The sequence below is a fragment of the Equus przewalskii genome, chromosome 8, assembly GCF_037783145.1.
Source record: "Equus przewalskii isolate Varuska chromosome 8, EquPr2, whole genome shotgun sequence".
NCBI lineage: Eukaryota > Metazoa > Chordata > Mammalia > Perissodactyla > Equidae > Equus > Equus przewalskii.
The window spans coordinates 17,644,244-17,660,588 of NC_091838.1; the positions used below are offsets into that span (position 1 = coordinate 17,644,244).

Consider the following 16,345-nt stretch of genomic DNA (forward strand, 5'->3'; position numbering starts at 1 on the left):
TCAAATGGGCTGGTAAACAGCCTAAGAAACTATACAAGGGGCTGGCTTGGTTGTCTAGCAGTTAATTCACAGGCTCCACTTCCATGGCTGGGGTTCACCAGTTCAGATCCCAGGTGCGGACATGGCATGGCTTGGCAAGCCATGCTGTGGCAGGCATCCCACATATAAAGTAAAGGAAGATGAGCATGGATGTTAGCTCAGGGCCAGTCTTCCTCAGCAAAAAGAGGAGGATCGGCAGCAGTTGTTAGCTCAGGGCTAATCTTCCTCAAAACAAACAAAAACAAAAACAAAACCATGCAAATGCAGAGTGGGGTGAGAAAAAAGGGTTTTCCACTTAGAGATCACCATGGATCTTTAAGAGAAAGTTTCATCGAGGTGGTAGGGATGGAAAACAAGTTGTCAGCATTCAAGATTGTGCTTTTGAGAAGCTGGAGAAAGAAAAAGGTAGAGAAGTAGCTTGTGTTTGAGGTTGGGAGAGATATGGATAGTTGACAAGAGAAAGATTAAACACAAAGGGACAAGAAGGGGTAGCTGATGCTGAAGACAGCTGGGAGGGAATGGTTAGCAATGCCTTGTTAAAGGAAGCTTCAGAACATTCCTCAGAGAATTGCCAAGACTGCATAAGGCAGTAACCTAACTTCACATTTGCTATTTTCTCACAAGTTAGAACAACAGCAGAAAGCCATAAAAGAGATCTGACAGGCAATAAGGTGCCTGTTAACGCCGCATTGAGGAACAAGCTCCAAGCCAACTGCACTGGCACGGCTGCCTGTACAGAAAGCCCAGCCACACCCATTTACCTTCTCCTCAAGAGAGCTTTACCAAAATTCATCTACAACGCTCTCACCATATACTTGAGAAGGATTTGCAAAATCTCCCCCCACAGCATCATAGAATTCCAGATCTGAAAGGGACATTAAAAATTATCTAATCACCAACAAAAATGGACCCAAATCAAGGATGACATTTTCCTTTCCCAATGAGTTTCCTTTTTTTCTCTGCAGGATAATATTTCTTTTAATAAAGCTCACTCTTAAAATCTGACAAAGGCATAGGCAATAAATAGAATTTCTCATCTTTCCACCCCCAAACCTCTAACTGAGTTAATAATTCACTCTCAGTGCCTTAAAAATGGGACTTTTATCTTTGAATCCATCTGTAAAACCATTCTCTTCTCCTCCCACTTGCTAAGTGGACACCATTTATCACTCATTTTATGGGTGCTTATCTACCACAAGAGAAGTTTGATCAGATAACCTGGTCCTTAGAATAGCAGAGGAAGATTGCTAGGAATGGCTTCTATTGTTTGAGAACCTCTCTTTGATCTGAAATTTTTAGGAAGGTTATAGGATGTCTCCAGGGTCTCTTGCATTTTTGATGGTCCGGGAAATTATTACCTTAGTCTCGGGGGTCTGGAGATCTTTTGTTGAAAATGCTCGCTGGATCTAATCCTGCAGGATGATTTGAGGGTGAGCTTAATCCCCAAGCAGAGACTGAACATTCCTAGTTTAATGTTGTGATATAATGTGACAGATTTATACATTGTTCTGACATAATGAAATGCAAAGAGATGAACTATTTTATTTACAAAGTAACCTCTTATTTCAACAGTTCACTGGCTGTCGTATAGGCTTTCTTGCCCTCTTCAAAAAGGCCTCAGGAAGCACCCCTATGAGCCTTCCAGAGCAGGCTCATCAGTTTACAAAGACCAGAGCGCGAGGCCATGACGTCAGGAAGGAAGAAAACGACGACATAAACAAGAAACAAAACAGGGGACCCCTGGAACGTCCGCTCCTCAAAGGCGTCCATAGAGTTCTCTGCTGCCCAGGTGTCTTTTCCTGTCTCTGGACACAGAAGCCACAGAGTAAATGTTGAATGAATCCCTTCCCAGGTCCGTCATTCACTTAACAAACAGTGTTGATCATTCCTTCAGTGAACATTGCGTTCCCTCTTGGAGACGTAAGGAAGTGCGTACAAAGATGAAATGGATGCAGTCTACATTCTCTGAGAAGGCAGCCTTGTGAGGAAACCAGACTTAAATGTGATGTGCTGTGCCTTAGAGGATATGCCAGGTGTTGGGGAAGGCGACACAGAGAAGAGATTAACTAAACTAATCCTGGGGTAGTTAAGTAAACTTCGGAGAACTATTTCAAATGAAAATAATTTCAGCTCTGTTGTCAACCAAACTCCTCTGAGTTTGGTTTAACTCCCCAGGTAGATAACAGAGGGAGAGATTTGGTGCTTTCTCTTCTAACAGGTGCTCTGACTATAATATCGGAGGGTACAGGAGTTCTTGGCTACGACTCTTGAGGAAATTTGAAAAGTAAAAGAGTGAGAGTGATGGAGAGATGTTGCCTCACTCTCTCCCAGAGCAAGACCAGGCTGTGGCATGAGGGGTAACAAGAGGCACCCTAGATAACAATGTTCTTACTTACTAGAGCAAAGCATATCCCCCTAAAATGGGTTTTCTGGTGTACTGGGGTATAAGTGGATGCAAAGAAGCCTCTTCATCACCAGCGTGGGAAAAACAAGACAGAAATGCTTTGCTCCAAGATTTCCCTCCACTCCTGGTTTTCAGAGAGAGAGAAGCAGCAGACCTCATTCTAGAGTAAAGCCTAGCTACTCAAAGTGTGGCTGGAGGATCAGCAGCATGAGCATCGCCTGGAAGCTTGTTAGAAAGGCAGAACCTCAAGCCCAGCCCCAACCTACTGCCTCAGAAGCTGTAGTTTCACCAGATCCTCAGGTGGTTTGTATACACGTTAAAGAAGCCCCGTGCTAGCCCAGCGTGAGCGTTGGAATCACCTGAGGAACTTTTGAAACTACGGATCCCACCCCAGGAATTCTGATTTAAATGGTCTGGCTCCCTAAATGATTCCAAATGTGCAGCAGAGGGGGTAAAGCATGGGGAGGCCTCCTGTTCCCTAGAAGAACCTGTGAAATAGCCGCAGGTGTGGATGCTGCTGGTGTGGAATGCACACGGAGAGCTCCCTGAGGCTCCGTGAGCCGACTATCCCTTCCGCCTATAGGTAGGAGCGGGACTGAGGCTGGCTGTCCATACCCAGGTGCCCCAGCGTAGCCCTGTGTACGTGCTCATCAAGACTATTCCTGAGCATTGCAGGATGTGGAATCCGTGTAGGAATTTATCACAGTAGATCAAAACATTAAGCCTGGAATGTTCTATGCCTGCGTGTTTAAATCACCCTCAAACAAATCATTTGCAATTAGGATAGGGTCCTCTGCTGTAGAAGATAATAGAAGGAGAAAGCTTATCCAAAAAAAGTGAAGGGCCTAAAGTTGGAAAGCAAAAGAAGAGAAACAAAACAGAGAAGAGTTAGCCAAAGGGAGCAGCACCCAGGGAAGCCCTGCCGTGAGTCAGCAGAGGGGAGGCCCAGCCCCTTCTGGGGGAGCCTGATGAAGGAGCAGCCTCGGAGGCTGGGCTGCGTGTGCTGCTGCTTCTCGTCCCAAGACGAAGTCTTCAGAGCAACTTCCCTTCCTTGGCTGCTGAAACGCTTTTTCCCGTGGCTGGAAAGAAGTGTCACATTTTGCTCACTCCCAACTCTTCTCCCCCACACCCTCCCAGAGAACGTGAGCGCGTGTGGAGGGGGTGCAGCAGCCCCCTCCAGCCTCGGGTGACTGCCGTAACTTTCAGCTCCTCTCACTGTAACACGATGAAGTTCCTCAGGGAGCCCAGGAGCCGGACAGCTGCTGCTCTGCCTCTTTGCTTGCTCTTCTTGAAGATTCTGCAACCAGGGCACAGCCACCTTTATAGCAACCGCTATGCTGGGTAAGTGGAGGGATTTTCTTGCCCGGCACGGCTTTTGAGTTGATGAGGGGGCTGGTTTGCTCCTGATCGCGCCTCCTTTTTCTGGTCTGTGGTCTCTGTGTGAATCTGTACACTTTCCTGGTCACCTAAAATAAAATGTGCACACAGCTCCCAGCTCTGTGGTCAGTTCACTGAGAGAATATAGTGGGCGCAAGTCTAGCTTCTCGTACTTATAGGGCGCCAACCTCAGCTGTGGATCAGGGGTGAATGGGGTTCTGTCTTTGGAGTAGCCACAGCCACTATTTGCAGTATTTGTCTTGGTTGATGCTGGGCTGGAAGAATGCTGTTGTACCACGTGAATTATGACCTAAAAACTAAAGCTTCTCCTTTGGAATTGTCTGCAGGAACAGTGGGTTGAAATTCACCAGTGATTAAAAACTAAGTGTGATTTTTTTTAAGTGCTTGTTAGCCTACAGAGTGATTATTAGGTAGTTATTAGAAAGATTTTCAAACCTGAGGGATACAAATGAGTCAATCCAAAAAAAGCAGAATAAAAGTAGCCAACTGTAAAATTATGGGTATTTTGCTGAAGGAAAAAACACCCAAGGGAAAAACAATTCATTTCGTCCCCCTCTGTAGGTTACCACGCTTTGTGTTTGCCTTTCAGAAGCAGGCACAGGGCTGCGTAGGAAGCAGTGTGTGACTCTGCAGGTCTTAGGATGCTGAAGGCTTGCTGTGGAATATATAGCACGTGCCTTGCTCACGTTTGTGAGGGTCGTTCTTCGAATCTGGAAATTTTGGCTCTCTTGCATTTTAAAGCTGAGAGAACCTTAAATAGGTCCTGTAGTTCAATTCCTTTCTACAGAGGAGGAAAACTAGTGTCTTAAATTTTTTTAAATAGTCTACTATCCATTCAGTAATTACCAGTTGAGGAAAGCTTTCGTACGGATCTGGATTATGACCAGGCAGTGCCTGGTCAACTTTTATAGCAAAGTTGTTCATTCTAGGAATAGTGTAGAGAAGAATTTGTAAGTGTGACCCTGGAAGAGAGAACTGTTTCCGTTTCTCCTCTGAAGAGTCTGGGCTCTGCTTTTAGAGCTCCCTGAAGACAGTGCTTCCAGAGGAAACTTAAAAACATATCCTCAGTTTTAGGGGGTACAGGATAGGGGTGGAGGCATTGGCTGAGATAAGGGCTAGAGATAGTAAAAAAAAAAAAAAAATCCCCCAATTTTTTTACTCCGGTTTTCTCCAGAGAAACAGAAAGGAGTTAACCTCTGAGGGCTGCTTCAGACACATGGTCCAGGCTTACATCCTGTCATTTGTCACCGCCTTGAAGATGTGGGTAAGGAAGCTGCGTTTAATGACCAATGGTGCAGGCTGAGGTTGTGGAGGACGTCGGGCCGTGTGAGGAATGTAGATCACAGATTTGGACACATCGTGTGACGCAGGACCTCTCCTCCACTCAGCTGTGGCCCTGTCCACGATTATTTTAGTGTGTGGCGCTCCTCGATGACAAGGTACCAGGCTGGCTTCAGCTGAGCAGGTGTGCGCCCTTTCCTAAGCACCAGTTAGCAGAGGTAATGAAGCCGATGGCGGCGCCTTTTTCCTATAGAATTTGCAGTGACTGGCCCCTTTCTGGAGGAAGTTGCGCTACCTTTTCTGTTGTTCTGCACTGAAAGTAGTCGTGGCCGTTTCCTCTTTGGCTGCTACATAATAGGTTAGTCCCAAATGCATAAATTACCAGATGTCTGAAAGGTGGAAGAAAAAAAGATGAAATAATGAGAAACTGAAGGGGAGCCTTCACAGCAGAAGCCTAGAGCTTCTTTAAAGCCAGAAATATTTCTGAGCCCACTCACCATCAAAAATGGGGGATTTTAACTCACCTTCATTAGACGTCATTGTCTTATCACCAAAGACAGACATGCTGCTTAGGTTTGGGATTATTTGGCTGTATCTACTCAGGAACTACTTCCTGGGAGTCTAACCCTTCAGCGAACAAGAACCTGAGGGGAAGGCATGCTAGAATAGTACTTGGCATTATTTTTGCTGCTCATCCAAAGTTATAATTCTAAACCACCTCATTTTTATCCCTTAAGTGATTTGTTTTCATTTTGTTGCTAATACTTATGGAGCAGCCATCGCTTGCATTTTTATAAAAATCTTTTTGTTGGTCTTGGATGATTCTAATATGTGATTATCATTTGTGGGACTCTGTGCATGAATAAAAAATAGACACTCAGGGCAGACCAGCATGCCTCCTGAGAGCAGCTCAGCCTTCTTTCTATGTAAACTGGTAACAACTGTGTAGTGCCAATTGGATAATAGATGCTTAGTAAATAAGTAATTTAAGTGTCTCCAAAAAAAAATTGTAGAGAGACTGCAAGGAAAATCTTGTTACAAAAGCTGATACTGCTTCGAATAACTATGTTAAATTCCACGTTTACAAGGGAGATTTAAAAATACACAGAAATGGAATAAAGGGAAGTGTGGAAAATAAGTTGACTTCGAATAATATTCATTGATACCATACTGTCAGAGGGCTTCGAGGGCAGGGCTAGAGATGAAGTCAGACATTTCAGTGATAAACATCAGTCAGAGTGAGACTCCTACACAGGCCAGCATCACTCTGTTCTCTCCTCTTCCCTCATCTCCCGTATTCTTGGAAGCAGACCTACTTATTTACTATCCTGTGATATTGAGGGCAAAACAATGAGGACCTTCTGCATCACATGAAATTAGGGTCGATTTTAATTTTTATTTTATTTTTAGTGATGTTTAGGAATTTAAGATAATGAAGCAATAAATCCTGGCAATGCTGAAGAACTAAAGTGGCTTTGGGTTTTTTTTTTTTTTTTTTTTTTTTTTGAGAACTGCTTGTTCAGTGCCTCCTTCATGCCAGTCCGTGTAGTATAATGTTTATAAGTCTTGAAGTTCAACTGCCTGGGGTTCAATTTCTGCTTGCCCACACTTATTAGCTCTGTTACCTTGGCCAAGTTCCTTAACTTCTCTGAGCCTCAGTATCCTTATCTGGGACACGGAGACAATATTAGAAGCTTCCTCGCCAAGTTGTTGTGAGGATAAATGCAGTAGCGTGGGTATCGCGTGGTTCTTGGCACTTAGCTATTTTACCACCCTGTTAAGTACTTACTAAGACCAATACTATAAACGTTTATAAAAATATTAATAATTTCCTTAGCAATCTTATGCAGTTTTTGGTATCCTCATTTTACAGGTAAGCTAAACAAGGTACAGACAGTGTAACCCAAGTTCAGAGCTAGCTAACGCAGGGTTGCTGTGAGGGCACAGTTGGGATTCTAAACCACCTCTGCCTGACTCCACAGACTCCTCACTCTGCCCCCATTCGGGTATAGGAAGGAATTGTTTTTAAGAAAAACTGAATATTTAATGTTGTTTGGGGAATTAATAGTTTCAGGATAATAAAGGAAAAGTGTAGATTATGTAGGTTAAGAGTTTAATGAGGTTATGGTTACCCTCCCTAGAGGGACAATGAGTCACCGATGGTAAGTCATTATTAGAAAGGCAGGCAGAGACCATAAGGGATAGAAAAGTGGAAGATGGAGGAACTTTAGATTGTCACCAAAAAAAGTAGCACAGGAAGTGGCCATGAGTGTGTGCCTTCAACCAAACATCATTATGAATGCCTACTTGTGCCAAAGCCCCTGATAGCTTGCAGTGTAGTACAGAAAATAGCCCATTAGCACACACTGTATAAGTGCTGCATAGGATGAGTGGACTACTACGAGGATGGATAAGAGAGCTCAATGAACAGAGAAGGGAGGGGTGGAAATCCCTTCCGAGGCCTCACCTATTCTGGTCACCCAGTGTTCCTGTATCTCAGCTTGGGGTGGACAGGGGACTGACTTCCAGCCACCAGGGCTGCTGCTTGGGACTTGAACCCACTGGCATTGGATCTGCCTGCAGAGGCCTCATGGACCCCTCCTTCCTCCCCCAGCCCTGCATTTGTTGAAGACTCCTTTCGTGTCTCAGGACAATTTCTTCCCCTCCGCTTTCTCAGGAGAGCAGCTCCAATGACTCAGCCGTTTCCCATGACCACAGCTCTGTGCAGGGCTGGTGACAGCCAGCCAGCTGGTGCATCTGCTTAGTCAGTGTCCATGCTGTACCCACGCCCCTACCCCCTGTCCTTCACCTGCCAACCCCCACTCCCCAGTCATTTGTCAAGTTCACTAGTCATCCATGGAAATGAGGTATGGAGATTCAGAAATTAGACTTGAAGGAAATAAGATTTTGTTAAAAAAAAAAAAAAAAAAGGCAGTTTGGTCCTCAATCCTGTAAGCAAAGAGGCCCCAAATTGAGGTGTGACATACTGAAGAGAGGAGGCCTGTGAGAAATACACTGACTCAGTAGAACAGATTCGACTTCAGGGAGATGGCATTTGTTTTCCACTTCACCTCTCTGGCTGTTCCCCTCTGTCTCGCAACAGCAGCTTTTAACTCTTTTTTTCTTCCTCTGATGGTGGCTTCCTTTAATGCTCCAAGCTTTCGGAACCCTGGGACTAGAGTACAAGAGATCAAGCCGGTCATATGAATCTGGGAGTTATCGTCGATGTTGGCAGTGAAAGTCCTTTTCAGACAGGATGGCTGTACATCTCCATTTGCCCAAGAATGGCCGCTTTGCCAGGGACCATCCCATTTTGCACCTGCTGTTCTGGTGGAGTAATCGGCGATGCCCCTTTCAGTCTGAGCAAGGTCCTGATTTGGATGGTAAATTGTGGGTTCAGCCTTTTTACTCTTCACTCTGTTTGCTTCCTTAATGAGCTTTACTTCAAGTCTTCAACTACCCTCTTATTTCATTCTTAAGGAGCAAACTTATCTCTTATTCCTTCCATTTCTGTAAAAAGTATCCTTTTTGTCCTCTCCTCTCTGTCTTGTTACAGCCACCAGCCTTAATCAGCACTTGTTTATCTCAGCCTAGGTTAAGGTAGTTTTCTCCTAACTGAGCCGCCATTCTCTAGTCCTTGCTCATACTGATGGTCTTACTAAAATAAGACTCTTGTTATATTATACCTTTGCTCAAAGAGCTACTTTGGCTTCCTATTGCCAACTACATCAAATCCAGAATCCTCTGCCTGGCTTTCAAGGCCCCTATAATCAGGCTCTCTGGTTCTCCTGCCTCTCTTTCACTCTTCCTCAGCCCCCAAAACCCTCTGTAGTCAGATCGAAGAAATAGAGAGCTCAGTATTGCTGATCTTTAACAAGCAAAGCAGGAAGGCCCAATGCATAATAAGAGCCTAAAGCAAGGAGAAGCCATCTCAAATCATGAAAGATAGGTTGAAATGTGTGAGCTATAGATAGATGTAGGTTTGGGCATTAGGAACTATGAAGGATGTATGCTGGGTTCTAAGGTTGGTATTAAACCTTTCCCCCACAAGTCAGTGTGTGGTTAATGGAATTGTTCTCCAGTGCCTCTGGAAGGTGTTTTTGTTTTTTGTTTATTTTTTTTTTTAGCTCTTGGCCCTTATTAATGGTAGAATATTTTTAGTTTTCCTTACGCACTAGCTCAAAGTGCAACCCCTAAGTGCTGTCTGTTTGTCAACTGATTATACCAAAGCTTTCTTCCCTGTGGAGTGTTCTGTGAGTTGGCGCCTCCTGCTTGGCTTGTTCAAGACGTGCGGTGCTGCAGCCTCTACTCCTCTGACCTGAGCTCACAGGCAGACTGTGCTCCATGGGGACCAGCATTCCCTCTGCCACTGAGCTAGCGGAAGGAGGAGTGTTTCAAATGCTTCTGGGCCACTTTCTCCTTGGAGCCTGATCTGATAATGGAGCCTTTATTTTATGGCGCCTCCATACTTTCTGGGGAATACCATTAAGCGTAATCACTTCCGCCCCCTGGAAAGCAGTGAAGGATGTTAATGTTTCAGAACTTCACAGCTTATATTGTGAGAGCCACAAAAGCATTACATGTTTATCTGTCACCATAAACGGGATTACTGAACAAAAAAAAACTCTTTTGGTGACTTGTTTTAGAGTCTTCATTATGATCAATCAGTAGATAACTGGTTTATAGGATTAGGATTTGCTTTGCCAAATAAATGCCTTCTCAGTCTGTCTCTGGGCAATAGCTTCTTTATGATAAAGTGGAATGCAGAATATGAAGCTTTAGGATCTTGTTCTGGGTAGTAAATTTCCTAAAAATTAATTATTTTATTAAAGGTTGAAGCAAACTTCTAAGTGGTTTTCGTTAACAAAATTACCATTTTTCTTTTTTTTCAGTGTGCTTTGAAAATAGTAAAACATTTTCTTATTTTAGTGTCTATATTATAAAGGATACTAGAAGATTGTTTTGTTTTTGTCTTTTTTGCTTTAAGAAAGAATCCCAAAACTTAATGGGATTTATTAAATTAATTAATTAAACAAGAAATTTTTTTCTCTCTCATAAAAATCCAGAGCAGGTATAGTTGGTGGTACCAAAGACCCAGATTCCCTCTGTCCTATACTTCTGCCATGCTCAACACTCAACTTGCAAATGTGGTTCAAGAAGGAACCTTCTAGGTCTTGCCAGCCAACAGGAAAGTGGAAAGGAATAGTCACTCTACTTTCCCTTAAGAGCACAGTCCAGAAGTTCAAATATCACTTCCTACTGGCCATAATCAGTTAGATGGCCTTAGCTGCAAGGGAGGCTGTGAAATAATATCTTTAGCCAGGACAGGGTGGGGCAGATCTGGGACAACATACTGAGATATAACTAGTAATCTGTCTCTCAGTGGTCACTCTGATAGTTAACGATTATCAACCCATTCTCCCCTCCACTTGGTTCTCCTGAAGAAACAATGCATCCTAATAGGCTTTTAGAATTTTGTACCTCAAGCTGATTTAAAGTGTGCATTTTTATTCTGTAAATGGTCTCTTTCAGTCACAGAGTGTCAGAACTGAAGGAGACAGAAATCACAGTCCAATCTCTTTATTTAACAAATAAGGAAGCAAAACTCCCAAAAGGCAAAAGGATTTGCAGAGCTGGTGGTAGAGTTAGGACTAAAACCCAGGTCAGCTGAGTTCACAGCATTCTTTACAGTTGACAACACTATCTTTGGTGAATCCAGGAATCTTCTTACTGTTTCCTATTCCCTAGAGTTGTTGGGGATGAAGTAAAATGATTTGGCAAGGCTGAGCAGTGTTTACTGAGGGAGGATTTAATTTCACTTCTATAAATATTTGTAGGGTACCTGCCCTCTGCTAGTCTGGGACAGCAGAGATAGAAGGGCAATCCATGTGCACAGTGTAATGAGTAACTCAGGCAAGTAAACAAACAATTCCAACTCTGGGATCACTGTGCCCTCCAGAGAAGACCCTTGGTGCCAGTGAGTGCCGGAGAGGGTCACGTAATCCAGACTGAAGGGTGGAGAGAAGTCAAAGAAGGCTTCTTGATCGCAACGTGAGTCTTCAAAGACAAACAGGAATTTGAGTGGATTATTAAATACGCAGGGTATTTTACAGTTTCTTTTAAATGGTTGGTGCTCAAAGAACACGGCCCCTATCTCAGTCAGAAGGAACAAGTAGAAATCAGGTTAAGGCTTTCCAGACACAGGGAATATATTGCCTGTGCCAAGAGCTGCAGTCATGCATTGTCTAACGATGGAGATACATTTTCAGAAATGTGTCTTGAGACAATTTTGTTGTGTGAACATCATAGAAAATACTAAAGGGGAACAAAATTTGCCACCTCAAAATGTGTCTCTTTAACATGAGAATAATTTCAGGCTGATTATTTTTTAAAAAACAAAAGACTCGAAGTTTTTCTTGTTACCTCCCCCTTAACTGCCTAAAAGAATTCAGATTAAAAAAACCTGTCTCAGGAATCAAGCTATCACCTTAGCATAACATGAACCAGGTGGTAGACAGAGAGGAACCTAGAAAAGTCTGTTTATTGGGCTCCCCTCTGTATTCTTCTGTTTCTGTGTGGCCAAACACTTGTTTTCCAAATGTTTGCTCCTTTTCACCTACCTATGAATTGCCTTGCTTCCCTTTGAAGTCCCTGACTCTCTCTACCCCAACATCTTCTTTTGTCTTTAGCTAAGGATAGTATTTAAGGTGAGGAGGGCTTTGGCCATTTTGGCAAGTTATTTGGTTTTCCTGGGTTTCTCTCATGTATAAATCTTATTAAACTTTTGTTTTTCTTCTGTTAGTCTCATATCAATTTCTTAGACCAGCCAGAAGAACCTAGAAGGTCAGAGGAAGATTTCTTCCTCTCCTACAGTACTTACACAAACATGGATGGTACGGCCTACTACACATGTAAGCTATATGGTACTAATCTTATGGGACACCATTATATGCAGTCCATCATTGACCAAAGCATCATTATGCAGTGCATGACTGTACAGGTGAGAAAGCTTGGTCAAGTCTAGAAAATCAGAGCAATGAAGTATGGATAAAATAAAGGGTATTCTCTTGGTGGGAGTAATGAGAGGTGAGGTAAGACTTCAAGGTCATGAAGTACCTTAAGCCCCATAACATGAAGTTCTGGATTCTCCCAAAGGTAAGAGGGTGCTAGTGAAAAATTTTAAGCAGGGAATTTAGATGATTAGGTTTTGTTGTTGTTTTTAAGAAAGCTCCCTTGACCATCCTTGAGAAGGCGAACCTTGGGGGCTGAAGATTTGGAGGCAAGAAGACTGGGATGTTGTGGTGATCATGGTAATACACGAGAGCCTGGGCCAAGCTAGCACCTGGCTTATGGCAGTGACAATCGAAGGAAAGGAGGTAACCAGTTAAAGAGAGATTTAGGAGGTAGATTTTCACAATTAGGTAACCAAATGGAGAGAAGAAAGAGAAAGTAGTGTAAAGTGATGCTCAGGATTGGGTGACAGGACTGGGCTCTTTGCAGAGAAAGTAAGTACTTTTTCAGATATCCCTTGTTTGAGGTGCCCATAAAGTGCACAATTGGCTAGGTGGATCTGAAGCCCAAGAGAAAGATCTAGAATGTGAAATAGATTCCAATAACTGATGTGTAAAGAGAATTTCTTGAAACCTTGGGTGTAGAATGGAGCACCCAGGAAGCACTCATTACTTGAAAAGAATAACCAAAACTTGAATAGAACAGATGGGAAAAGCCAGAGAATAAACTAGTAGAAAGGCCTAGGAAGAGAATAAGAAACCTAGGAAATGTCAGTTAAAGGAAAATAAGACATCCAAAAAAGGAGAGGTCAGTCACATCAAGTTCTGCAAAGTCATACCCATTGGTTTGGCCATTAACAAAATCATTTGCCATCAAAGGTGCTTTTGGCAGGTTGGTGAGTGAAAACTAGACCATGGTAGGTTGAGGAACGAATGAGATGTGAGGAGACTAGCAGCAAGCGTAGACCATAATTTCAAGAAGTTTATCCATGAAAGAAAGATGGTGACGGAGGTGGAGAATCAGTAACTAGAGTTGAAGAAGGGTTTTGTTATTTTCTTTTTACTTCTTGAAATATTACAGATATGGCCATATTTTGTGCCAGGTAGTAGGAATAAGAAAAGAGGGAGAGACTAGAGATAAAGGAGGAGAGTGATGGAGTTAGATCTCTGAAGAGACAGAAAGCTAGCTGGCATCTCTTTTCTCTGTAAAGGAGGAGGAAAGGTCCAGGCCCTATGAAGAGATAATGGACAGGGAACCTGATAAAAAGGGAGATGATTTAAATATAAAATGTTCCTGAAGGGGCTGGCCCTGTGGCCCAGTGGTTAAGTTTGCACACTCCACTTCTTTGGCCCAGGGTTTTGCCGGTTCGGATCCTGGGCGTGGACCTGGCACCACTCATCAGGCCATGCTGAGGCGGTGTCCCACATAGCACAGCCAGAAGGACCACAACTAGAATATACAACTGTGTACTGAGGGGGTTGGGGAGAAGAAGAAGGAAAAAAAAAAAAAAAAGATTGGCAGCAGATGTGGGCTCAGGAGCCAATATAAATAAATAAATTTAAAAACTGTTCCTGAGGGAAATGATTTGAACTTTCAGAAGGACCACCAAGCATTCCTGAGGGTCCAGCAATGGTAGAGATGAGTCTGTAGTCATGAACCCAGCTCCATGATTTTCCTGAGGATCATTCCATGTTGCCTCATGTTGCCTGGAACACGCCACCATTCACAGTTTAACCTATTACAACTTCACAAAAGAGTGAGGACATATCTTTAAATAAGCCCTCAGGAAGCCAAAAAGCAAGTCAATTAAGCTTAATGTCAGAAATCTCCCTATCCCTTCTCTGCCTTTCTCTTCTCTGTGCCTGCAAGGTTGGCCTCTGTGGCCTGTGTCTGGCTCCCTTCCCCAGCAGAAGAATGGAGGGCAGGAGGAGAGAAAGCTAGGGGTATTTCTGTCCCTCCTTCCTGGTTTCTGTGCCACAGTCCCAATAGTAGCTGTTAGCCTCCACAATAATGGCTCCTGCTGGGCAGCCCCTCCTTCAAGGGCCAGCTCTCTCTGCCCTCCAGGAGTGTAATTTCCTTCCTTCCTTTGTCCCTTCAGGCCCAGGAATCACTAATCTCTGGGTGCTTCAGCATCCCTTGTCTGTTCCCTTTCCCTGCCCACATCTCTGTAAATAGTCCCTTTATTAAAGTCTCTTCAGCTGAATCATCTGAGTAGCATTCTGTTTCTGCTGGGACCCTGGCTAGTAGAGAAACCAAGCTGTTATTGAAAGCACATAGAATATGTGTTTAGCTCTGAAGATTTGTGTTAAAGCAATTTCTGGAGCTCAAAATGAAATAGGACAGAAATGAAACAGCAACGGAAGAAAAAATAGGTAGGAAAAGGCTGCCACTAATTTGCATTTCTCTAGCATTGAAGGAAAGGATAAAGTACTTTGTAAATCATAATATAATATAAGGTATTATATTAGGTAAATTATTCTGTCCAACATTAGTTGGAAAGGCTGTCATGTAGACACATCCCGTTACAAAATTGATTACCTTTCCATTACCGTCTATCTTCCTGGGGAATTAAGTAAAAGATCTGAGAAAACATCTTAGTGTCGTCTTAACCAAACGAATGGGCCTCCCTTCTCTCCTGTCAGTTACCTGAGAACCAAAGGTACCATCTCCTCTTCCATCTTTCCAGTCCTCCCATCCTCCCTCATTCCGTGAAACTTACTGACCAAGTACCCAGAGTACCAATGACGACCTACTGACCATCATTCCTTATCCCCAGGTAGGGTTAGGAATCTTCAGAGTACAGACAGTGGCAGTGTCTCTGCTTCCTGGGGGCTTATGTTTTAATCCAATGATCTAAACTGGAAAAAACAAATGAAAATACAAATATATTAGGTCAACACAACCCCTTCCTGCTCTTTCTCAACCTTTGTTTTCTTAACACACACATCATGTATTTTTATAGCATTTCAGTCTTGTATTACCAACTGCTAATGAATGAACCTTCTACAGGATCACACGTTTTGTCACCAGATGAGAATGCTGGTGTATTTTTGCATCTACAGAAACTGTAACCATTTGCACATGTGACCTCATTTGCTGTATTTTCATCTCCATCTACCTTTCAGATTGTCCTCTTCTTATCAGACTAATTCATGAATAACCTAAATGTCTACTAGTTCTTTTTTGTGATTTTTGTGAACGCAGTGAAGACACAAGGTTTCTGATAAGATATGGTTGGGGTCCTATTACATCCTATCAATCATGTTTCCATGGAATGTCTGTAATGTGTGTACAATGTTGTGATAGCAATGTATTTGGCATCAAAATTGCTAAACATATGGAGGATTGGAGACATTTGGGACTGGCCCGTGTAGCAGGATATTTGGAGTAGCTGGAAACTTGCTACTGAAAAAATATTCTCAGCCCTTGACTTATAGGGCAGAAAAGGAGCACACATGGGGGAGGCCTGTTCCCTAAATTTTCAGGTCTCTGTGTGGAAGCAGAGGGAAATGACTCCAGGTGACGAGTAGAAAATCATTTAATATAATATCTGACAGGAAAACCACTTTGGTGTTTCAGAGAGAAACATAGTCTGCCTTATTTCCTCTCCCTAAAATGAGGGTTTCTTTTTTCTCTTTTTCCCTAGAATCCTAGTTGGCTGAGGTAGTTCATTCTTCACAACAGCTCTTCCAAAAAACTCTCCAATGACTTCAAGCCCCTAGTCGACCTAACCCTCCCTACCTCCTACCCTGACCCCAAAACTTTTACTAATCGAAGCATAGAAATATAACTTTTCCTTTACTGATCAGATGGAGGTGATGTGGCATCTGACCTGTTATCTTGGCCTCCATCCTCTCTACTTCAAACTATACAGATCCCTTACCTGCCTCTCTTCTTTCTAAGACACTATCTCACTCATTTTGTCCACGCTATTTATTGAGTGCCTGCAATGTGCCCAACACTATCTTTTTTTTTTTGAGGAAGATTAGTCCTGAGCTAACATCTGCTGCCAATCCTCCTCATTTTTGCTGAGGAAGACTGGCCCTGAGCTCACATCCATGACCATCTTCCTCTACTTTATATGTGGGACACCTGCCACAGCATGGCTTGCCAAGCAGTGCCATGTCCGCACCCAGGATTCGAATCAGCAAACCCCGGGCTGCCAAAGCGGAATATGTGCACTTAACTGCTGAGCCACCAGGCGGGCCCCTC

The 16,345-nt window shown here is 43.3% G+C and overlaps 1 protein-coding gene across 1 annotated transcript in view; it reads left to right on the forward strand.

Annotated features, from left to right (window-relative positions):
• The first annotated feature begins 3,050 nt into the window (after positions 1-3,050).
• Positions 3,051-16,345, forward strand: part of CPA6 (carboxypeptidase A6) — a 269,776-nt gene continuing 256,481 nt past the window's right edge. Inside the window, exon 1 of the mRNA XM_070631515.1 lies at positions 3,051-3,784. Within this exon, the coding sequence (XP_070487616.1) occupies positions 3,669-3,784 (116 nt within the window). The 5' untranslated portion in view covers positions 3,051-3,668. The remainder of the gene's footprint in view (positions 3,785-16,345) is intronic.